Source organism: Uranotaenia lowii, chromosome 2, assembly GCF_029784155.1.
Source record: "Uranotaenia lowii strain MFRU-FL chromosome 2, ASM2978415v1, whole genome shotgun sequence".
Classification (NCBI taxonomy): domain Eukaryota; kingdom Metazoa; phylum Arthropoda; class Insecta; order Diptera; family Culicidae; genus Uranotaenia; species Uranotaenia lowii.
Window position 1 is genome coordinate 137,255,681 of NC_073692.1, and position 25,537 is coordinate 137,281,217.

Sequence of the window (25,537 nt, forward strand, 5' to 3'; positions counted from 1 at the left end):
GAAAAACTTATCTGTTACAACTGGGTTCGATGTATACCCTTGGGCTCGAACATCGGCTCAGAAGGCAACTGACTTGCCAACAAAACTACATATATCACAAGCCCATTTGTATGTTATGAATAACAGCTGTTCGTATTGATTGGTTTATTTTTAACAATTCTAAAATATTGTTGATGAGTCAGGTCAATACAATAAACTTAAGCTTAAGAATAGACAGAACCAATTATCAAAGACAAACTTCATTTCAAGCTTATTAAAATTTCCTGGATGATTTAATATGCAAAAATTTCTTCTTCCATACAAATTTCAATATAAAATTGAAACGCGTTGCTCTAATTCAGTAACCAACCAAATTATTTAAAATTTTACATTGATACATGGTGACCAAAAAGGCATCAAAAAAACGTATTGGAGCTAAAAGTCAATTTTTGCAGCGTTTTTTGTACACACTTATCAGAAGAATCTTTGTATTCGAGATTAAAAAAACAAAATGATGTTATGGCTGGAAGTTTATGAGCTATATTAACGTTAAAACGCAATTTCCTCGAAGCAGCGATGATTTCAAAATTTCAGAACCTTCTGCAACCTTGGGTGAAGTGGAAACCATTTCAATCGTACAGGTATTCGTCAGAACTTCATGCAAATTATGGTAAAAAACGTATCAAACATACAGGACTAGTTTGACAATTCTTCTTTTTTCTGAATCCTTTTGCAGTCCCGAGATCGCCCGGTAATTTCATTTGTTGAGAATACAGGACAAAATCTGCGCGACCACAGGAAAAAGATAAAGTGTGACATACACCACCGACCAAAGTTTTGGGATCACCCCCTCAAAAACATGAAAATTTCTATCAGTCATATCTCAGCCATCTTATGACATATTGGATTTTTTTCGATCTCATTCAAGAGATTATGAGTAAAATCTTCTTGACATTTTTCAAAAACTGAACATAAAATTCAAACCCGATCATCTCAGGGTGGGGTGGACCAAATTTCAAAATTCGAGTTGCATTCGAATCCTTTTTTTTCAAACTTATCAAAACACATTTGTTTAATTTTGGGCAAACAATTTGCAATATACTTAAAATAAATAAAATAGCTACTTAAGTCATCGTCCATCAGTTTCTGATCACCTCGTAGTAAGGTGTAACGACCAAAAGTTTAGGATCAATCTTCTAAAACATGCATTTTTATTTCACGCGTATCTCTCTTGTCAAACAACGTCTTGTTTATTTTTTTTTTTATTTGGAAGCTTATGAGTTGAACTTGATTTATGGATATTCAATTGAAATATTTTTGAAGACTTGTTTCATTAAAACTTTAGATAAAGTTTCATCATTTTCTGATGGTTTTCACCAAATAGCCCGACTGTTGAAAAAAATGCAATTTTGTTTTAATCATAACTAAGTTGTCTTACAAGTTATTGCAGATCGGTTGAGCTTATTTGAAAGCTTATGACCTGCACTTACTTATGAGATAGTTATGAATTGGTATTAGGTATTTGATTTATGTTATCACAACTCAATACTCATTTAACACGTTCGTCGCCACGCTTATTTTGGTAGTTTTATTAGACGGGCCCAAAAAAATTCTGGGAGCGAGAAAGAAAAGAGGGAGAGTTCCCAGATTGGCAACGTGTGGCTAAACTGAGCAGCTAACTTGATTAAGAGAGCCTCACCCGCTTTTTGATGTGACGTAGCCCCCCCCAGGAAATACACCCGTCACCCGAATATGGGTGCCGTGGCCACGAACGTATAAACACTTATGTTCTAATTTTAATTAACGTTCTGGTTATAATCATCTGTGATATATTTTTTGAATTAAGCCTCCTAGATTAAGTGCAGTTAATAAGATAGCAAATAAGCCAATCCGATCTGCAATAGCTTGTAAGACAACTAAGTTATGACCAAAACAAAATTGCATTTTTTTAACGGTCGGGCTATTTGGTGGAAACCATCAGAAAATGATGAAACTTTATCTAATGGTTTAACGAAGTAAGTCTCAAAAATATTTCAACTGAATAGCCATAAAGCAAGTTAAAAAAGAATCAGGAGAACCAACAAATATGTTTAATAAAATGGGCGAAAAGATTTGTAGATATGTACAATTTTGAAGAACACTTACTTATGAATATGTGAAACTAAAAGAAACACTAATAAATTTCTCAAAACCAAATGACTGAACTGGAATATTTCAACCCAAAATTATGATTTCATTCATTTGCAAAGGATGATTTCGGATCAAATAAAACGCAACTTTATCATTACATTCAAGATGGCTTTCATTGAATCTTTCAAGTTCCTCACTTTTCACTAGAAAACGAATGCTCCCATCGCACTAAATCTTCACGATCAACTAACTCAAGAGTCCAGAACAACGAAAAAAAATGACGTAACCATTATCTTACTTAAACATTTGGATCGATTGTGAACTTTCTTACACACAACTTTTTTTTCATAAAATCATGATTTTAAAACTAGTTTAAATTATATAAAATATTCTAAAAAATATGTTGGCAAAACAATGATTACGCTTTTATTTCGGTAAAGAAACTGTATAAAAACGAATTATCAACACAATAGAATGAATGATTACGGATGCATGTATTCTAAATGTGAAATGAAAATGCTTAACAAATAAAACATACCCTAGATTTGTGTAAGAATCAGAGAGTTGTAGGAATTGAAACCACGTTGCAAATAGTTACAAATGATTTAGAAAACTGAACAATATTCTGAAACTATCTCTTAAGATGATGGTTGAAAGTAAAGAAGCCAAGCTAGAGCGAACAAGAGGAACTAATGTATTATTTCGGAGCAGACAAATTGCACCGGAATAACATCTTTTCGTAAACTCTCTACATATAATCACTGATTGGCGTTACCAAAACTCAACTATAACTGAGAATAAGTTTGGAAATAACACCCGTAAAAACCATTCGTACTCATATAACCGGACAGCACAATCTCATACTCTCAACACATCTTTGCTAGCATACACTCACAGACCTGGCGCTGATTTTTGTCCTTCCTAGTAACATTTTAAGATCAGTTGCAGTTTTTTTTTCTAATGATTTCCAAAGTATTTCGTCCCATTGTCAAGTGTTGTTGATGTCCGTGCCAAGGGGTTGTCTAGAACTTTCTCTTTGCCGTCTGCTTGGTGAGCATTTGTTTCATACTGAACGAGGACAGGCCGATTCCGAGGGCCGCTAGCAAAGCTGCTGAACGGACCGCAGTACGATCGGATGACTTCTGACCGGCAAATTCATTCACCTGCAATTAAGTTTTGATAAAAAAAAAATAGACGAATGACGTATTGATTAATGCTAGGCAATTTCTGATTGTAGCTTAGAACTATTTTTAAACGACTTATTGACAAAAAACTTATAGTACTGTAAAATCTTTACTATCAAACAATTAGTTATAAGAACTTCCGATATATAATAAAACGCGCTTTTAGGATTGACTCCGTTATTACTCACGGCTTCGATAAGACTGATAGTCTATTTTATTCTTTTCTCTTGTTCAGTTTCGGATCGCAATCAATGCGATGTTATCAGCAGACAATCATACAGTGTCTCTCATAATTAGAGACACCTTAAGGATACTACAAGTACATTTAACGGAAAAACTTCACAGCATTCCTATTCGTTTTTTTAAATAAACAAAACTCTCAGCTGCTCCAAAGACCCAGTATAGTACAGAACAACATTCCGCAGTTGGGATTGATAAGACAAAATGTTGCTAAAATTAAGAGATAACACCTTAAGGTGCCCGTGGCCGTAATCAAGCAATGCTCAATCACGTGTAACATTGATGACGGCTTCCCTCTTTTGTTTCGTAAATTCTTCGAGAAGATTTTTCCAAGAAGCTGAGAACTCTAAATGATTCTCCGGTTGAGTTATGATAGAGACGCTATTGACTAAATTTTGCGAAACTCCAGACTACGCTAGCCAATATAAGTAAACTTATTTACGCTAGAAATATCTTTCTTATTTTTGGCACTATAAGCTAACTGAGAAAAGTTTCTGGATTCTGTTACTAATAATTTTTTTTAACAGCTACCCAACCTACCAAGGTCACCAGAGTTTGCTGATCATAAAATCAAACAAACAACAATTCCATACAAAGAACCCGTTTGGTACGTGAGACGAAATAAAGAAATCACGTCTGATATTAATTCTTATCACAACTCCAAATTGATTGGACAGGAGGGAAGAGAGATAGAGCGAAAAAATCTGTTCTTCTTAATGGCTTTCGACTGTTAGTTGTCTACTCTGCGGGTACTTACACTCGTGATTATTCAATAAATTCAGACACGAACAGAATAAGAATGATCGTTTGAGTTTATGTGGAAAAATAAAAACTATTCCGTTAACTATGAAAATGCAATGCGGGTTAGAAACCTTACAATGGTCCAGTGTTATGCGCCAACTGACGTTGCCGATTTGCAGGAGAAAGAGCAGTTTTACAGTCAACTAAACAGCGTGGTAGAGAGAATTCCGAAGGGTGACATTCAAATCCATTTGGGTGACTTCAACGCAAAGATTGGCTCCGACAATCACGACCTTGAGCGCATCATGGGGCGCCATGGCCTAGGACAGATGAGCGAAAACGGAGAGCTGTTTGTAGAATTTTGTGGCAATAACAACATGGTGATCGGTGGATCGCTCTTCCCCCATCGACCAGCACATAAGGTCACTTGGGTATCCCGAGATGGCCGAACAGAAAATCAAATTGACCACATCTGCATCAGCCGAAAATGGAGAAGGAGCCTTCTTGATGTCCGCAACAAGCGAAGCGCAGACATTGCATCTGACCATCATCTCGTCCTTGGTGAGATACGACTGAGAGTTGCGCGTGTCCAACGGCGCGAGGAGAAAGTCGGGTGTCGATACGACGTCCGCCGGTTGGAGAATCCAGAGGTGAAAAGGGCATACGTTGAACAGCTAGAATCCCGAGCCTCGGAGCTGCCGACAGACGGAACAGTCGAAGAACAGTGGTGTGGAATCAAGAATGCCTTTATCACGACGAGCCATGGTACTCTCGGTAAAGTTTGTGGAAGAAGAAGTGAATGGATGTCGGATGAAACTTGGAGGATGGTCGATGATCGGAGAAAGGCGAAAGTCGGAATTGAGCAGGCATGTACCGGGTCAGCCAAAGCAGCCGCCCGCTTACGATATGCGGAGCTGGAAAAGGCAGTTAAACGAGCTTGTAGACGAGACAAGAGAGCCTGGACAAACTCCCTAGCCGAAGAGGGGGAAAGAGCCGCCGCCAATGGAGATATCCGATTACTTTATGACATTTCTCGCCGCCTCAGTGGTGCAAGGACTAATGCAAGAATGCCGCTGAAAGACCGAGCAGGTCAGTTATTGACCGATCGAACAGATCAGCTCAAACGATGGACTGAGCACTTCGAACAACTCTTCCGAGTCACGAATAGCGATGGCCAACAGAACCCGCAGCTTGAAGCGCCAACAGTAAGTCGCATAAATGGCGTCAACTCGGAAGCGCCCTCGCTAGCTGAAATAGAAGCGGCAATCAAAAACATGAAATCCAACAAAGCACCTGGGATCGATTGCATCCCTGCTGAAATGCTGAAAGCCGACCCTGCCCTGTCAGCACAAATGTTGCACCGTCTTTTCGCTGACATCTGGGATACTGCAACATTCCCGGCCGACTGGATGCAGGGTATCCTCGTAAAGGTCCCGAAGAAAGGAGACCTGACAGAGTGCGGTAACTGGCGAGGCATAACGTTGATCTGTACAACCCTCAAAGTACTCTGCAAAGTGATCCTGAACAGGATCCAGGAGAAAATCGACGCTACACTCCGACGGCAACAAGCTGGATTCCGATCCGGACGATCATGTGTGGACCACATCACAACGCTACGAATCATACTGGAACAAATCAACGAATTCCAGGACTCTCTTCTGCTGGTGTTCGTTGATTTCGAAAAAGCATTCGACCGACTTAATCATGAAAACATCTGGGCGGCCCTAAGGCGGCGAGGGGTCCCAGAGAAACTAGTCCATCTCATCGAAGCACAATACGAGGCATTTTCGTGCAAGGTCTTGCACGATGGTGTCTTGTCCGAACCAATCCCGGTAACTGCTGGAGTGAGACAAGGATGTATCTTATCACCGCTACTTTTCCTCATCGTAATGGATGAGATTCTGACTGGATCAATCGACTGTGCACCGAACCGAGGATTGCCGTGGAATCCTTTAACAATGGAGCAACTGAACGACCTTGACCTGGCTGACGATATTGTTTTGCTCGCCCAAACACAACCGGACATGCAGAGCAAACTCGACGACCTCACCGAAAGTTCCAAGGCAGCAGGTCTCAAAGTCAATGTCGGAAAGACCAAGTCGATGGAGATCAACACAGGAAATCCCTCCAGTTTCATGGTAGCTGGGCAACAAGTTGAGAAAGTGGAGTGCTTCCAGTATCTTGGTAGCCAGATAACGCCTGATGGTGGTACCAGGAAAGACATCGAAACCCGGATCAGAAAGGCCCGATTTGCGTTTGCGAGTCTCCGAAACATCTGGCGGTCACGCCAGATCTCTCTACGAACAAAAATCCGAATCTTCAACTCAAACGTCAAATCCGTTTTGCTGTACGGGTGCGAAACTTGGTGCACATATGCGGTGACGACGCGAAAACTGCAAGTATTTGTAAACCGCTGCCTGCGGAATATCATCCGCGCTTGGTGGCCTGGCAACTGGATCTCGAATGAGGAACTACATCGCCGGTGTCATCAAAGGGCGCTAGAAATCGAGATTCGGGAACGTAAGTGGAGATGGATTGGGCACACGCTGCGAAAAGATGAAAACGAGATTTGCAGAGAGGCGCTTGACTGGAATCCAGAAGGTCATCGAAGAAGAGGCAGGCCCAGAAACTCGTGGCGGCGAAGCCTAGCCGCTGAAATCCGAACTGTCGACGAGAATCTTGACTGGGACCAGGTGAAGACGCTGGCTCCGGATCGTCACCAGTGGAGGTCTTTTACCACGGCCCTATGCACCGGTGGATCGGCGCGGGATCATTAACTAACTAACTAACTAACTATGAAAATGCATTGAAAAGTATTCATCTGTCAAAATTTCTCTGGGGAAGAATGAAGGTAATCTTGAAACTGTTTTTAAAAATTGTGGCCAAAATTTGAAAAAAAAAATCTTCATGTAGTCCTTCCTACGAATTTTACTGTTTGAACACTCTGGTAAAATACAGCCATATTGCTATAGAAGATTTCATATCTTTTCAAAAGAAAAGAAAGCTTGAAAATTGAAGCATGAATTTAGTGTTTTGTTAAAAAAAATAAATTCGTTATTTTTTCATTATTAATAAGCTTTCAGAAAAAGTTTGTCTGTATTGAGAAAGAAAGAAGTTCCTAATCTATAATTTTTGATACAATTGAATACTGCGTAAGTGAGAAATTATGAAGGATTAATACTTAAGCAATTCCAACTTCAGCAAGTATCGTAAGGAAATGCTGGTCTTTTACAAAAAAAAAAATCCATTAGGAAGTATTTGCTGTCGTAAAGGTTTTTTTAAGAAACCCAAAACAAATGCCCTTTAGGATACTGACTGAGTATCAAGCTGAAGTGTAAAAGTGACAATACCTAGTGACTTTATAGAATGATTAAAAAAAATCTAAGTTTATTTTTTCTGTTTTAATACCGAGTCGAAGTGCCCCATTACAAAAAAAAACTTATAAAAACAAAGAATAATCATGACAGGCGAATCGCCTAAGCATACCTTTTCAGCGAATTAAGAGGACAGCTTGAGAATGAAAGACGAGTTGAGCGAACAGCGCTTTGATTAGAATTTTGTTGATATTGATGCAAATTTCAAGCGAGTTGAGGGGACAACTTAAGAGCTATCATTAGAATTTTAAACTAGTTGTGGAAACAGCTTGAAATTGATAGGTGAGTTGGGACGACCGCCTGAGAATATTGAAGCTAAACTCAAGCAGCTTAAGAGAACAGCTTGAAATCGAAATGCGAGTTAATAGGACAGCCCGAGCATTATTTAGAATTTCGATTTGAGAGAACAGCTTGAAATTGACAGGCAACTTGAGATGACAGCCTGAGCGGTATTAGTAAAATGTTAATCGAGTTGAGAGGGCCGCTTAAAACTGGAAGGCGAGTTTAGAGGACGCAAATTTCAAGCAGGTTGAGGGACAGCTTGAAAGTGGAAGGCGCTATTATTAAAACTTGAAGCGAGATGAGGGGACAGCTTGAAATTGGAAGGCGACGCAAATTTCAAGTGAGTTGAGATGACTACTTGAAATTGTAGAGCAAAATTGCCGAAATCACAGAAAAATCTATAATTTCATAGAATTTCGAGAAATTTTTCATCACAGAATCTGTGTCACAGAACACAAAATTTTAGAAATATTCACAGATTTCACAGAATTTAAAAATTGCATACGTTTTTCCAAAATTGATTTTGTTTTACGTCAATATAAGTTTTGGATTATTGTAAAAAAGACGCAATTTGACATAATTTTTAATGAAATCATTAAAAAAAGCATCACAGAAAACCCTCACAGATTTTTTGGGTAAAATTACAGAAAGTCAGAATATTTTTTCGTCAAAACACAGAATTTTTTTTCGGCAACCTTGATTGAGAGGACAGTTTGAGATAAAGAGGCGAGTTAAGAGGACAGCGATAGAATGTGAACAACGAATAAATCAAGCTAGATGAAAGGAAAGATAAAAATTAAAAAATGAATCGAGTTGTGAAAACCTCCTGAATGTGAAAATTTCAGGTGAATAGTTGGAAAAATTTAAACTGAATATAATTCGTCAACTTGAACATGTAAATTAAATAGGAGCATTGAAAAGACAGCTCGAAATGAGAAAATTGAGTGAGATTTGGCTCAAGTATCAAGTTAACATATACCTTACTTTTTTTTAAAAAGGCAGTAACGGGTTGTCATAGATAAATATTCAGTTTAATGACAAATAACGCAGGTTGTAAAGACAACCTAAAATTAGGAAAAAGCTGGTCAAGAAAAATGTTAAAAAAATGAAAAAAAAATGAAAGAAAAGAATTAAAATGTTTTACATAATAGGTAAATAAAAAAGAAAAAAAATCAAAAAGCAAGTAAACTTAAGTAAGCAAGTAAGTTATTTAATAAGTAAGTAAGTAAGAAATTTGTTAATAAGTAAGAAATAAGTTTGGGAGAGATGGGTATCGTGGGCCATGGGGAAACGTAGGCCACTTCCAATATCTCAGATGTGTGTTGAGATAAAAATCTCAAACCAACTGTCATCGTCGTCGCTTTGCGTGAGCATATATTCCTATATGTTGTTGACTGGAATACGCATCATATGCTTCTTTAATTTATCAAGCTAAAAAAAAGTTAGAAAAATTTACTTAAGTACATAATTAAAAAAACACACGCTAATTTCATCGATGGGGAACCTAAAGTGCATAACAAAAATATACTCATACGCACCCATAGAAGAGGTTGCAAAAATTCAATGCCTATTTAGCATATCTCTGTGCCGATAATGCGCTGAAATGTGCACTGTGCCAAAAACGGTATGTTTGAAAAACCGTAACTGGCATAAGGACTCGGCTCCAAACCAAAATGATGACCACTACATTCAAGCGAAACAAGAAAAACATTTTATGGGATTTCCTTCCTATTGGATAATTCATCCCAGAAACAAGAAAATAAAAATTTATACCACAGCGCCGTAGTGAGACTCGAACTCACTTTACAAATCAAAGCGTCTTGCCAATCCGGCATTTTAACCAGTGTACTATTAACGCTTCATGCAGGATGAGGGATATTTGTCATAGGCTTTCTGTCACCGATCAATCACAAAAAAAAACGCACAACGGTGGCTTCCCGGCGTTTGGCCTTCTTTCAATGCATTCCTTTGTCTTGTGATGGAAACGGGAAAGGGAACGGGAGTGAAGGAACGGGAAACCCATTGAATGAGAACTGTGCTTTGCTTACTGCCTGCTATTACATACACACGCTACATATACACAGCTGCTTAAGCCGGGCAGCTTGCCCTGTGGTTGTTTGGGTTGTTTGCCGGTGAATCGAAGGAATGTTTTTGTTGTTGCTTTTGCTACATACACACGCACAGCTTAGCCGTAGTTGTTTGCCGGTAGATTGAATTGAAGCAATGTTTTTTTGTTGCTTTTACTGCATACACACGCACAGCTTGGCCGTGGTTGTTTGCCGGTGGATTGAAGGGATTGAATTAGAAGCATGTTTTTGTTGTTGTTTTTGCTACATTCACATGCACAGTGCTCGGTTCGCTGGCTGCCTGGTGTTGCCCGGTATTTATTTCTATCCATCTTCGTCTTGTGATGCGATAGGGAGGGACGTGAATTCGTTTTTATTTTGTTTCTTTCAGACACACGCAATTCGGGTCACTTGGGAGGTTAATGCCGGTGGGAGCAAATCGAATCAGCACCGGTCGCGTTAACTTCTTGTACCAATGATGCCTTGTACCAATGATGCCGCCATTGGCACAGAGGCTGAATTGTGGGTGCGCTTATGATATTTGTTTTGTCATGATCTCTCACGTGGAAAAGGAATTTTTGATGAAACATCAATAAGTCACACAAACGCAACCAATTTGCAAATCATAGCTTGTGGGGAATCGTGGGCCACACATCTTCAACCACCTATATTTTTATGTTTTTATACACATTCAGAACTTAAAATGCGTTTTTCCTATCTGTAAAGTTCTCTTATGCCAAATGAAGAATTATGAAAAATATTTTGTCCATCCTACACCCATAGAAGAGGTTGCAAAAATCCAATGCCTATTTAGCACATCTCTGTGCCGATAATGCGCTGAAATGTGCACTGTGCCGAAGATGATATGTTTGAAAAACCGTAACTGGCATAAGGACTCGGCTCCCAACTAAAATGATGCATGACCACTACATTCAAGCAAAACAAGAAAAACATTTTATGGGATTTCGTTCCTATTGGATAATCATCCCAGAAACAAGAAAATAAAAATATAAACCACAGCGCCCGTAGGGAGAATCGAACTCAAATCACTAACCAAATGGTTTTGCCAGACCGACATCTTAACCAGTGTACTGTTTGAGCTTCATGCAGGAAGAGGGATATTTGTCATAGGCATTCTGCCACCGATCAATCACAAAAAAAACGCACGACAGTAGCTTCCCGGCGTTTGGCCTCCTTTCAAGGTATTCATTTGTCTTGCGATGGAAACGGGAAAGGGAACGGGAGTGGAGGAAACGGTAAACCTATTGAATGAGAACTGTGCTTTGCTTACTGCCTGCTATTACATACACACGCTACATATACACAGCTGCTAAAGCCGGGCAGCTTGGCCGGTGCTTGTTTGCCGGTTAATTGAAGGAATATATTCTTGTTGCTTTTGCTACATACACACGCACAGCTTAGCCGTGGTTGTTTGCCGGCGAATTGAATTGAAGCAATGTTTTTTTGTTGCTTTTACTGCATACACACGCACAGCTGGGCCGTGGTTGTTTGCCGGTGGATTGAAGGGATTGAATTAGAAGGATGTTTTTGTTGTTGCTTTTGCTACATTCACACGCACAGTGCTCGGTTCGCTGGCTGCCTGGTGTTGGCCGGTATTTATTTCCATCCTTCTTCGTCTTGTGATGCGATAGGGAGGGACGTGAAAGCGTTTTTATTTTGTTTCTTTCAGACATACGCAATTCGGTTAACTTGGGAGATTAATGCCGGTGGGAGCAAATCGAATCAGCACCGATCGCGTTATCTTCTTGTACCAATGATGCTATGTAATTGACTACACGCCATTGGCACAGAGGCTGAATTTTGGGTGTATATAAGAAATTTTGCCAAAACGTTCGCAAGCCAAGTTTTGGAATCTATGCGATCATACATAGCTCTCTTTTTTATTTCATCATCTAAAATTGCTTTAAAATAGCGAAATGAATTAGGAAATCACAGTTTTGGGTCAACTCATAAACTTTTCATGTTATTTGGTCAATTTGGATTTGGTGGCCCACGATTCCCCACCATTTTTCAAAATCCAAAAAATATTGCTTTTTTTCAAACAGTCAGAATTTGGGGAAAATGACTTATTAAAAATTTACCTAATGATACCTTGAAAATGTAGAAAATTATACAGTTTTTATTTTCATTTTATCTTTTATAATAAAGAAGTTATGGAACAACGAAAAAAGTGGCCCATGATTACCCACTCTCCCATATATAAATAAGAAATAAGTAAATAAGTAAGAAATTAGTAAATACGCAAGAAATTAGTAAATAAGTGTGAAATTAATAAATAAGTAAGAAACAAGTAAATAAGTAAAAAATTAGTAAACAAGTTAGAAATTGGTGAAAAAGTAAGAAATTATTTAATAAGAAAGTAAGTTTATATAAGTAACTTAGTTAGCGAGAATTAAGGAAGTGGGCAGGAAAGCGAACAGTTAATTAATAGATAAGTCAGTAAATAAGTAAGTAAGTAAGTAAGTAAGTAGATATTAAATGAGTAAGTAAGCCTGATACCTGATACCTGAAGTGAGCAAAATATTAAGTAAGTAAGTATTTAAGAAAAGCAAATGAGCAAGTAAGTAAGTACATAACTATTTTTAAAGGTATGAAAGTAAATGAATGAGTAAATAAGTAAGTGTGTTATCAAGTCAGTAAGGTAATAAGCAAGTATGAAAGAGAGTAAGTAAGTAAGTAAGTAAGTAAGTAAGTAAGTAAGTAAGTAAGTAAGTAAGTAAGTAAGTAAGTAAGTAAGTAAGTAAGTAAGTAAGTAAGTAAGTAAGTAAGTAAGTAAGTAAGTAAGTAAGTAAGTAAGTAAGTAAGCAAGTAAGTAAGTGAGTAATTAAGTAAGTAAGTAAGTCGGTATGTAAGTAAGTAAGTAAGTAAGTAAGTAAGTAAGTAAGTAAGTAAGTAAGTAAGTAAGTAAGTAAGTAATTAAGTAAGTAAGAAAGTAAATAAGTAAGTAAGAAAGTAAGATAGAAAGTGAGGAAAAAGGAAAGTGAGTAAATTAGCAAGTCAGTCAGTAGGTAAGTGAATAAGTGAGTAAGGAAGTGAGTAAATAAATGAGTAATTAAATAAGTTAGTAAGTAAGGAAGGAAGATGGAATGTTGAGTTAAAAAGACGGTATTGGTGAAATTCAAATTCACAGAAACAAAATGGTACCTATTTTAAATTTAGATAAGACATACCGTGAAGGACCCAATGGCCGCGCATTTAAGCTATGATGAATGTTCTCTGTGCCGTACAAAAATCGTTTTTTGTGCGATTCCGAAAACAAAAGCACTGACACGTAGTCAAACTTACGTTCTTTAAGGGAAAAATTTAAAAGTGAGAGATTTTTCATTCTTACGTCACAAAAAACGCGAATTTGTAAAAAGTGTTGGTGTACCAATGACCGCGCACGCTTATGATGCTTGTTCCAATCGCCGCTCACAAGTGTACCAATGACCGCGCACTTCTTAATTTGGTTTAAACAGTGAATAAGGTACTCGAACAGTTTAAAATGCTGTTTAAATAGCTCTCAGGCTCATTGCGATTATTCTCAGGTAAGGATTTTCAAGATTCACTCAACAAATACCGATTTGTCGTCATTGTTTTGTGAAACTAGTCTAGTGCAAAATTAGTATGAGGCGCCATTTTTACAAAGCCTTATTTTGTCGGAAGATGGAACAATGTTTTCGGTCCCGATTTCGATAAATCATCACAAATTCGGCGAGCTGTCTGAAAATCCACGAGGAAACTGACCAACTAAAACTAAACAGATCCGGATTGCTATCTAACCTCAAATTTCCAACACTTTGTAGCAATTTTTATTAAGCGGGCCATAGACTACACAAATTGGCCTGTACAAATTCGATGATTCCGCGTCGATTGTTTGATCTATGCTCGCCCACACACTATACAAACATATTTCACGCGACACAAATGATTGCTGGCGAAAACAGCAACAGCAACAAAAAAAACCATCTACACCCCGTCTGGGAGAATGTTTTGTACAAAATATTTCGATCCCGACCGATTTTACTCCAACCGTTTGGGCGCTCATTCAAGCAGTGCCATACACTATGCAAATCGTGCTCACAGCGACAAAATTTCATCGAATTTCATCGCATTTGTACAAATGTTGTGTAGTCTGTGGCCCGCTTTAGATAATCGTTTCTTCTGACACTGTTTCAAAAAATTGTGCTTTTTCAGCCGGTTATGTGAAGGAAAACATTGATTGGAATACTTGCCTGTGAATCTTATGTAACCTTTGTGAAATTCCGAAGAAGTTCTCTAAGTTTAACTGCTGATAAATACTAGAATACTATCCGTGCGCGGCAATAGAAACATACGAAAATCAAGTGTACCAATGGCCGTGCACAACAAAATTGTCATTTTTTCCGCAACAGAACCTTCAAACTGTTCACTTTTTTTCACAATTGATTCATTATACAGCAACAAATAACTTACGTTCGAAAATTTTTGCCAAGGTGCTCGAATTAAACACATTAAACATGAATTACAAAAAGGGACCCGTTTAGCTCACTTGCTAAGGACAACAGAAAAAATGGCATCCGACAAAAACGATGTTTGTTTTTATTTTTTCCTGACCTCAAAAAGCAGAATAAATTTATTTCTAGTATGGTAAGTGAAAGATACGTAGCGGAGGTATCCGAAAATGCGAAACATAGAAATTTTCGTTGTTGAATTTCGGGGAAAATAAAGATTAATGTTGAAAATGCGCGGCCATTGGTACTGCGCGGCCATTGGTGCTTTCACGGTAGAATGTTTTTAAAAATTCACATTCCAATGTTTTTATTATTTCTTTAACAACCCATTTTGATTTGCCCAAGATTATCAAAGACGCAAAATCAAACGGTTCTCAACACTCTTATCAATTGGTTTTGATTGTTATTTTTTTTTATTGTTATTGGCTGGCGCTCGTCAGTTAGCGAGTTGAATGACGTCCATGCTGTAGTTCAAGCTGAGGGCCACTTAGAAGCGGGTGGGTGTTTCCCGTCTTTCCCCGTTTGATCGGTGAGAGATAGAAGCTAGAATGCTTTCGTGAATCAGCGGGAATGTTTCAAACCGTACACACATTCTTACAACCGTACGACGTACGACGGTTGTTTCGATCATAACATACAAGCGGAGAGTGGAAGAACCAAAACAAATTAATTTAGAGAACGTCGTTTCGAAATTTGGCATAATTTAAAAAAGCAATATTTATAAATAATACAATTTAAACTAATTATTGAAATTTTTTATGTTCAAACTTTTTTTTATATCTAAGTTATATTACAAAATTCAAAATCCTACCTATGTTAAAAACAAAATAGATAAGTTTGGACAGATGAATGAGATTCATAAAATACATCTTCAAAAAATTAATGAAATTAAGTAAGTACTTAAAACCTTTACCATCGAAAATTAGCTGTGATGAAGTTATCACGTATCGCTTGATGTCACATGCAAAATAAGAAGTGGGAAAATTTTAACCAAGCTGAGCGGTTTTCAGTTTGATGAAACGCATTTCCCAGACTGCGGGTCAAAGAGGTCATAGTTTTCTCCCGAACACAAGGCACATTTTACCGTCGAAATTGAAAATGAGATTTGTGTTTCGCGATATACATATAAGAAACAAAAACACTCAACTTTAATCAATTGATGTCTAATTATAAAGCTTCAGCAACAGTGTAAGAAGTTTAAGATTTGAGCCAAAAAATAACTCCAAAAACACCCACAGCTTCGGAACTAACAAAGTATGGCTTCAGCGCCAGCCGGCGTCGCCGAAAATACAACGAAAAAAAAAATGGACGACTTGAACCCGGTTTCTAAAAATAGCGCACAAACAAAAGACAGTTTGCAGTACACAAACGACAACTGCTTGACCAGGACTTTCGGTTACGTCTGACAAAACAGGGAAAAACGTTCGACTAGGTAAATAAGCTGAATATGTAATTATGACGCAGTAAGAATGTTATAATGCGTCTGCAAGGTAGCTTAGATAACAGGAACTAGGATAGTAAATCGAAAATATGACCGAAGCATTTTTAGGATTTTTTGGAGACTGGAATCTTCAAAAAGTTCGTGTTTCTGAGTATAATAAAAATTATACTGATCGATTCGTTAATTCAATAACAAATTGATGCAAATTTCAGTAAAAGAGAAGATTGAATTTTCACCAATATTTTATTTCTTGAAAATTGGAATTAAAAAACTGGAGCTGTGTGGAAGTATATAGGTAGATGCAACATATTTGAGTTACTTCCTATCAGAATTTTATTTTAAACTCAATTTTACTATGAGCAAATGCTTTTCTGAAAATGGGGTTTAAATATTTTTAGTTTCTTCTTCCAGTAAGTACATCTCATTCGTTGATAAATAAGATTAGTTTTTAAGAATTATTATTCTTATGATGACATAGGTCTGAGGCCAGGTATTTTGTTGAATGAAAGCAATCGGGCAATCGTGCTGTTATTTTTTACATGTCCTCCTTCTATTTATTCAGTTCTTATCAAACCAGCAATGACCAAACTGTGCAGTTCACAAATAAAAACTCTAGTTGTAAATCCATTGTGTAGTTCTTTCTTATACGGATTACATTATTTGATAATTTGACTTACCTGTCCGTAGTTTAAACGAATAGCATATCGTGCTAGTTGGGTAGTCCTCATTCTATAGTTGGATCCGTGCAATCGCAAACCAGACGAGGAATTAGTATCTCAACCTCTAAACCGGATCAGCTTCCGCAGTTTTCAACAACTGGAGCGCACTTTTTCTTTCTTCCCTGGTAGATAACGTAAAAAAAATAACAGACTTCAGAATTTTCAAGGTCAACAAGTGATCTCAGCAGCCAAGGAAATCGATATTAAAAAATTTTCACTGTAATCTCGAGAACAAAGAATGTTTGACTATTGCACTTTACTATCTGCACAGGTAATTAAAAAAGCTTTGGAAAAATGATTTATATAATCACTACAGATGAAACGATGAAGGAAACTTTCTTTTGGAGCGAGCAACAAAAAATTTAAATACTATCGAGATATTTGAATTTCACTACCGCTTATCAATAAGTCAAACAAACCAATATTAATCTTATCTCAAGTAGATATATCCACTGCACAAGAAGACAAATCCGCATAAAAAAAATGTTTCCTTTCGTCCCGGTGCTTCTTACTAAAACTTTTACGATGACCTACCCTTATCACACAGGCAGCACACGCGTTTCGAGTTTTTGAACTGACTGAAAAGAAAATCTGATGCGAGTGTGAGAGATGCGAGCTGTGCGAGCGAACTAGAGCTGTCAAATAAAAAGGATTCTTCCCTTTTTACCGAATCGACGAACACGGCAGGGGTGGAACAATCTCAAGGTTCATAGGTAGTGAAGGAATCAAGCATAGCATAACTAAAGGCGCAATTCAGACTATGAAATGGCATGCACGCTGGGCCACATTGAACCATTAATGTTTGAAAAATAACCATAATGGCAGTTTTGTGGATCAAGTCATTTTATGAGTTTTCAGTGAAAACTCATAAAATGAGATTTCAATGAGAACTTGCATTATGGTTATTTTTTAAACGTTTTCTAAAAGCTAAATCATGGTTGAAAATTAACCGTTTTCAGAAAGAAGGGATCTAGGTTCAGTCTTCAAGGAATAAAACAGAAGTTTTGAATTAAATTTCAAATCGTATTGAAAAATCTCATTCAATCAATGTCATCAAATTTGTTAATTTTATAAAATAAATTAAATACATAATTGATTCCTATCAACATGTTGAAGGACAGCTCCGGCTGTCCACGAATAGGAATCATTCATTCAAAGCTGACGTTCCTTAATATGTTGCTCATATATAAATAAGTGTTATCTGGAATATAGAAAGGTATTTTAATATTAGATTAAAAAAGATTAACTGCCTGCCTACCTTTTCTGGAACCCATTTTCTTAGCACATAATTGTGGTTATACGCAGGAGCGGCTCATTTTTTTGGCCACTTACTGTTCCATTTCGATTGCGGAACAACATTTTTCCACTGCTGGACGAGTTGATGTTATCGGAACAGGGCTGTTCCACCTACAGGTTTAAAAACGGATATTCAAGGTTATGTCATCGCAATTCATTTTTCTCCTTACCGGTATTTACATTTGTTCCGCCGGATCTGATGGCCTCTCGGATCTTCCAGTTCCTCGATTGTGAACTTGTTCCTATTATGCTGGGCAGATTGAAAAGCAGTAAAATAATTAAAACCGAACATTTGATGCGCTGCCAAAAATGCAAACACTTTCGATAACAAACACTTGGAAAACAATAACCGCAAAACATTTTCCCCCTTGAATTTAACCATTTTTTGCGATTTCGTTTGGAACTCCAGAAATGGTTAAAATTCAACAATTGGTCATGGTTGAAAAACAACAATTTTCAAAGTTCTGCAAGAAGTATCAAAAAATGGTTGAAAAAAAGTAAAAAATGGTTAGAAAAAAACGAGCGTGTGCATTGAACAAAAAGTCTTTCTTTAATGTCTATTTCAGAAGAAAAAGTCAATTAGGAATAAGGTGTGAGTTTGGCTGCATCCCGTGGGGTTGGATTAGATAATCGAGTGAGTTTTTGACAGCATAGCAAAATTGAAGTTTTATTTTTATGTTATGTGATGTTTTATTTCTAAGTTGACTGAAACTATTGCGGTTACTGGGAAAATTTCTAATCGAGCGACGGTAGCCTTCCGTGCGGTAGGCTAGCCGGAGCAGTAAACACAGTTAAAAAATTCACTCTTACTCACTAATTTCATTGAAAAGTTAAGAAGTAAATTCTTGAATCAATCTTCAAATCATTATTTTGCAAGAGAGGACAAAACATGAAGTCATCGGAATGAAATATTATTATTCTTAGTATTCATTGAGATTGAATTAATTACGAGCGTCAAAATCCCAGACAAAACAAAACATATTGAACACTATTGAAAACACATTTTTCCATAGCCTGAGAATTAACGAATTTGGCATGACGAAGATTTTTGATGCGATAAATGCGTCTTTGATACTTTATATGCTGGTCGAATTCAATTATGTTGTCGTTAAAATGTAACAAATCGTATATGAGAAGTTAAAAAAAGGAGTTGTGTACGGATAATGATCTATTATAGGAAATAATACCATTCGCATCGCAAAAAATTGGACTGCGCACTCATAACTGCGAAACTTGTGCGATCTGTCAAATCAGTATAAAATCTGTCGGTTTTCTACACGCTAACCGCTTTTCAGTTAAACTTTATACGGATAACTCCGACTGCAAAACATAGCACGAAATCCAACATTCAATGATGATCGCTACCGCGTCGTCGAACTCTAAACTTATTTAAACAACTACAGCGTTTTCTTTTTTTTTCGTGAATTTGTCCGCTGATTGACCCCATCGCAAACAGTTTTTTTTTATTATTCATTTTTCCGTGATTTTGACCGCTGATTGACCAAGCTCAAGGCAAACACAATTTTTTGTTTTATAAACAATAGATAATCCGATAATAATATTTGGTATACATGTTTGTTTGACAACTTTTTATTAAATCATCTTTAAATGTTTTCCGCTTGTTCATCCGATTTAATTTCAGTCGATAAATAATCCTTATGTAGAACAATGCTCATTTTTTTCTTGAATACTGTAATTTTTTTTACAGTGGTACCCTACGGGAGCCCAAATCAGCTATCGCAGAAATAGAAAAAAAGAGTGGATCAGCAATATAACTCATCGTAGCACAAAAAGGGTCGACATTCTCAAATTACCTGTTTTAGTTTTGTCTTGATATTGAGAGAAAATCGCAAAAATTTCGATCAATCTCGACAGCTTAGTCTGATAAGATGCAAATGTGCACGGGGTTTGACTTAAATAAATATGTTAAAACGTCCCGAATAGCAAAGACCGTGGTATTAATATGACAAAACAATGATTTTGAATTTAACAATAAACTTCATTATAATTTCAAATTATTTATCAATCAATTTTTATTTTGAAATTACCAAGATTTTTAAAGTCACCGTGAAGTATATCGTTTATTCAAAATATTTCATGGTAAAAAATATGTCAGAAACACGAGCACCGTACGGTATCACAGTGATATTCTTGTGATTTTTATTGTTACAGTGTACTTGATGGTGAAATAAAAATCCAAACCACGCGAAAATTGGTAAATTTTTGCATTGTTACTCATTTACATTTTTCCGTGTAGAGAAAATTTTTCGCGCTCCATAAACGTCACTTTCTTTCGGAGGTTGTTGCTGTAATTTTCGCGGTCGGAAACATGCAGCTAATCCGGACTTAATCCAAAACTATCACGGACTTAATCAAGCTGACCGGATTCGGAAATGAAAACGATGGCTCAACTGTGTAAGTACTATTATATATTGATTAATTTGTAGGATAACTTAGCAGAAACTTATTTCCAGGGTCGGCAAGAAGATGGTTCAAGCGCCGCCGATATGTTGCAGTTTTATCCTGAAAGTTTCCTGATAGCTTTTGGAAAGAGGTATTTTAAAAACTATGTCAAAAACTTGAAAAATAAAAATGGAGCAATCAAATGAAACTAGTTTATTTTATTTAACGGGAAATATGAATTTGAAATGAAAATAAAAACAACTGAAAACAATAATTCAAACCGTGAAATTTCACGGTCCCGGAATTATGATAAATTGTAAATTAACATTGATGTTCACGATCGTTGAACCATTGAAATTCAAGGGAAAACAATGAAATTCGCAGTTTCTTTGAAAAAAGTGGAAGCTGAAATAACCATTCACTTCATAGTTTTGCGATTTGAAATGTATGGAGAAAAGTTGATTTTTTCATTGTTAAGTTGCTTAACAACCCCCTTTTTTCATGGTAAATTTTGCTAGAACCATAAATTTCACTGTTTAAAAATATGAATTTTAAAGTCCTTTCATGGTTTCATATACCATGATTCGTATAGTTTCAACCATAAAATTTATGGTCGCGTGAAAATGAAATTCATGGTCTTTTCACAATGTTTTTCTATTCGGGGTAGGAAAGATTTTTTTTCAATTCGTATGAGGCAAACATGTTTTCTGTGTCCACATTTTGTCGCGAACATTGTTCCCACCTTTTTTGACTGCATTGGTTAGATATCTTGATAAAGAAAAGAACGCCATCTTACATATATTTGTTGAAACTGCTAACCCAAACAAAGCCGAAAACGTGCGTTTGACAGGTTCAAAATTCAGAACTCGACTTATCGATTTCTCGCGTTTTCTGCATTCGTGTTTTAAAGTAAATTGTATTTCACACATCAACGATGGCTCTGTCTCCCGGTGCAAAGGAACGACTGGGTGTTGTGTTCGAAATCGTCAAAACCACCTTCCATTGGGGATTCATCCCGGGAGTTCTGTACCTTGGTTAGTTGGGAAAAACATGATAACAAAAGTTCATGACGTAATCTCCCATACTTTTTTTTTCAGGGTTCCGAAAAGGATCCGAAGCGGGAGCGCCGCCCTTGTCCGTGATGAGTTTGTTGTGGCAATAAGCTGTTTAGAATAAAAATTATGTAATTTCTCGTATTCAGCTGTATGCTTTTTATTTTGCTAACGAAATTTCAAAAAGGATTCAACTGGCTTGGATCGCCATTGTATAATGTTTCTATGAGTGGGTTGAATATAATACACACGGAAAAAAATTGCATGGGTTTTCCAAATACAGGATCATGATAATTTTACTATGTCCACGATCTAGTGTTTTCTACCACGATTTAGTATTTTCTACCAGAAATCTGGTTTAAAGTACTACAACATAGTATTTTTACTATGCGAACTTTGACAGCTCATAGTAATTTTCCCGTGTCTAAATTACCATGCGCATGATATTTAGATATTGCTCGATTTGTGTTCTTGCAATTACTATGCGCATGGTAATCGTCTTTTGTGAAGTCGGAAATACTATATCCATGGTAAATTCTTCATTGTGCGCTTCGTTTGAATATGTTTTGTTTTCTTTTCGGTCGTTCGTCGCGATTTAGGAACGCGAACAAGCTGTCCGGCGCGGGTAAAATTGTAAGTGTTTAGTTTAACAATCAATTTGTGATCATAAAGCTGGCCTCCCACCCAGCCAACTCTCGGTCCCGGCTCAAATCGAAAAAAAATCTACTGGAAGTGCTGGAGCCGGAAGCCGAATTTTATTCATTTGGCACTTCGATTTCAAGAGGCACTTGCTCAAGTCCCAGACCCCCACCCCGGAAGTTTATCATCGATGGCAAAAAGGAGTTCCGAAACATCCCAAATCGGTATGGAAAAAAATTGAGATTCAGCGGTTTAAGCGTAAGTTGAAATAATTAATATAAATTTGCCCACTAATTGATTTTTATAAATTTATTTTCAGAATATTCCAATTAATCATCAGATGTGATTCAGTCCGGCGTACTGTGCTTCACACGAAGAAAAGTTATGTAAGTCAAACACTACTTTTGAAATAAAAAAGTAATATGAAAAAATTGAATTTTTAATTAAAGGGCTCAAAATATCACAATAATTAGTAGAATCGATTATGCTACGAGATATTCATACCATGCTTCATGGTAATTTTACTATTTGGATCATGTTAATATGCTTGTTTCTATCATAACACATACTATTTTCAACATTGAATATATTAATTTTACCATGCATGATGTAAAAAATACTCATGATTTCATTGACAATTTTACTATGAACGTAGTCGAAATTACTATGCGCAGCCAAAATTAACACAAAGTAAAATTACTAGGTGCATAGTAATATCAAGAACAAAACATTATTGACTCAAAAATAAGGTTGCGTGTTGTTCGTTTAAACCACGGATCTAGTAATTTTACTATGCTTTTTTTTGTGTGCAGGTGTCGTTCACATACCACGTCTGGGTTGCCAGGTGCCCAGATTTGTCTGTAAAACCAAGACTTTTGTCCCATCGTCCAGATATTGGTCAGACACAGATTTTGCCCAGATTTTTGCTGAGAGTGCCCAGATTTTACAGACTTTCAAAATTGAGTGATAAAATCAATATTCATGTATGGGATTTGATCCGTAAGTGGCAGATTAGACTGGAATCTGGCTTGTATTCTTTGGAATTTTACCAATCATTAATTAAACATATTTTTTAAAATAAGATCGGTATGGTACGTGCTAGGAAATAGTGTTGGTTATATAGTAATCAACTCGAAAATAGCCCGAACAAATAGCACAACACTCCCCCACCCCGGCGCCCCCCCCCCCTCGCTCACACGATTCGGCAAATTTTATTTTTTTGTTTAATACCAAATTTGTGATTTTCATTATGCACAGACACACACAGACTTTTTCTCGAAATTGCCCAGATTTTTTATCCTCAACACCTGGCATCCCTGTACCACGTGGACAACATAGGGGGGGGGGGGGGGGGGGGTATGGAAATGTCCACGCTTGTCCACGGAGAGGAGGGGTTTGGGTCATGTCCACGTGGACAAACTTACTTTCAAAATATTTTCTAAAGGTGAATAAAAATTAAGATGTTTAAATCAAAATCTTAAAATTTCAAAGCTTTCCAGTTTAAGTTTAAACAATAAGTAGATACTTGAAAGCAAGGGATAAATATGATAATTTAGAAATCAGCCATTTCAATAACAAAAAGGCAAAAAGTGGTGTTTTCTAACTGTCAAATTATAAGTAGGTACAAAGGGGGTATAAAGCATTTGAATAACCTTGGGTAGGTATTTAAAAAAAATTATTTCAAATCTGTCCACGTGGACACCCGGGGAGGGGGGTAGGGGTTTGCCGAGTGTCCACGGAGGGGGAGGAGGGGGTCAAAAATCTCATTTTTCTGTCCACGTGGTATCTGAACGGCCGCACAGGTAATGTATAATAGGTCGAATGCGCCAAATGTAAACAAATGGAGTTATCAGCTGGGTGATAAAGTACGTTTGGAGACCAACATTTTGAGCGTAAAATGTTAACTGAAGGATATTTGGTTTTCGAGAAATAAAGAGAACAAAATAAAATTTTTGCTGGGAGGTTAAGGTCCTGCCAAACTTTGAACGCGTTTTTCTCGAAACAGTGATGTTGGAACATTCGCCGTAATCAAAATTCGATACCGAAATAGCTCTTTTTTCGGTGAGTTTCAGTTAAACATGATTTTATCAGTTGTCCAGACGTTTCGAGTTACTGTGGAATTCTCTCCTCTACTTTTTTTTTTATTTGAACGTTGGGATTTTCATTTTAACATCTATGGGCTCATTCATCACTCTACTCTGTCTCCTCTTCAGCGTAAACACAAATTTATATTCTAAATAAAAAAAATTGAACTTCATTTATAATATTAAAACCTTACTTGACCTTCGCCTTTCTATACTTATTTATTTTTGGTGGAGCGTTGATTCAGATTTTTCTTAAAATTTCTTCATTTCATCGATCAAGTTTATTTTTTTAAATTTACAACTAGTTTATTAAAGGCCTTTTACTTTTACAAAGTTTTAATGTGCCGAGAGTATTCGTTTCACTAGGTTAGTAAGGAAGTGGGCATGGATTAAGTTTACGTTAACAAAAAAAAGTAAATTAAATTAAAAATTGAAATATTTGATGTTAGCAAAATTGTGTACAATCCTTTCGATGAGTAACCATTTAGGTGACCATTGTGAAAATTTGAATATTTTTTTTCGATTATAGTGTTTTAACATGTTTATGTCATTGTGGACTATTTATCAACAATTGAGTTGATTGAGTCTTCTTTTTTTGTGTGCTTGCTTTCATATGACACGACTTTCTTCATTTTATTCATCTCGCCAATGCTTGTTTTAGCACGACTCGGAACTGATTTAACTATAAAGTTAGGCTTGCTTTTTAAAGCTGAATTGTGGAAAAATCTTGCAATCTCACCAACACTTTTCAATAGGCGATAGAAGCGCTGACGAATTTGGGTGATGGTTTTCCATTAGTGCAAGTGGAATGCAGCTAAAATTTCATCCAACTTTTGATAGATGTAAAGGGTTTTTCTTAAGGAGAGAAATAATAAGTTTTCGCTTCCATAGCCCATTGTGGGAACGTTGCGCCCAACACCTTTTTGTTTTGCTTGCTGCCTTGAGTGCTGTGAAGCAATTTAATTCGAAGTTATTTTTCCTTGAAATGAGTATTGAAATTTGGTATACGGTTTATCGTGAGCACAAGTGGGATGCAGATAACATTTCGAGTACGCAATGGCAAATGCTTATGGAATTCTCTCTCGCTCTCTTTCTCTCACACGTTGGTGCTGTAACTTTTCCTTTCGAATTGTCTTTTTTGTGGAGGTTTATAACATACTGAGGATTGCTGCATACGCTTCGTTTTGATACATTCTTTGCAATTCAACTGTTCACATTAACTTTCCATTGAAAAACGTTGAGTTGATTGGAACAGCATTTTTTGAGCTCGCCTTATTTGTAAAAGAGTTGCTGGTAAACTTTGTTACGGTTTGCATGGGTAAGACGCTATCATTACACAGTTTAAGCACTGACATGACTCTTAGAACAAAATTTCGTTCAATTGTTTAAATATCCATCCATCGTTCGCCTTGAA

The 25,537-nt window shown here is 36.8% G+C and overlaps 2 protein-coding genes and 1 long non-coding RNA gene across 10 annotated transcripts in view; 2 read left to right on the plus strand and 1 right to left on the minus strand.

The window, feature by feature from the left end:
* The window catches only part of LOC129742161 (sodium/hydrogen exchanger 7), a 301,385-nt gene that overhangs the window by 200,574 nt on the left and 75,274 nt on the right, over nucleotides 1-25,537 (plus strand). The window lies entirely within an intron of this gene.
* Nucleotides 17,827-18,297, minus strand: LOC129742173 (uncharacterized). Its single transcript, XR_008736520.1, has 3 exons — nucleotides 18,116-18,297; nucleotides 17,908-18,056; nucleotides 17,827-17,850 (listed from the first exon to the last, which is right to left on the minus strand). It is a non-coding gene; the product is annotated as an uncharacterized LOC129742173 (long non-coding RNA).
* On the plus strand, nucleotides 21,201-21,544 carry LOC129742172 (mitochondrial import receptor subunit TOM7 homolog). The gene is made up of 2 exons (XM_055734033.1): nucleotides 21,201-21,382; nucleotides 21,446-21,544. Exons 1-2 carry the CDS (start codon nucleotides 21,283-21,285, stop codon nucleotides 21,508-21,510), a joined length of 165 nt encoding a protein of 54 aa, XP_055590008.1. The 5' UTR covers nucleotides 21,201-21,282; the 3' UTR covers nucleotides 21,511-21,544.

What these genes read in the sequence shown, in the direction of transcription:
- LOC129742172 (XM_055734033.1), top strand. Translation starts at nt 21,283, where the DNA reads ATGGCTCTGTCTCCCGGTGCAAAGGAACGACTGGGTGTTGTGTTCGAA. An exon ending in CCCGGGAGTTCTGTACCTTG is followed by an intron (nt 21,383 to 21,445) that starts GTTAGTTGGGAA and finishes TTTTTTTTTCAG; the next exon opens with GGTTCCGAAAAGGATCCGAA.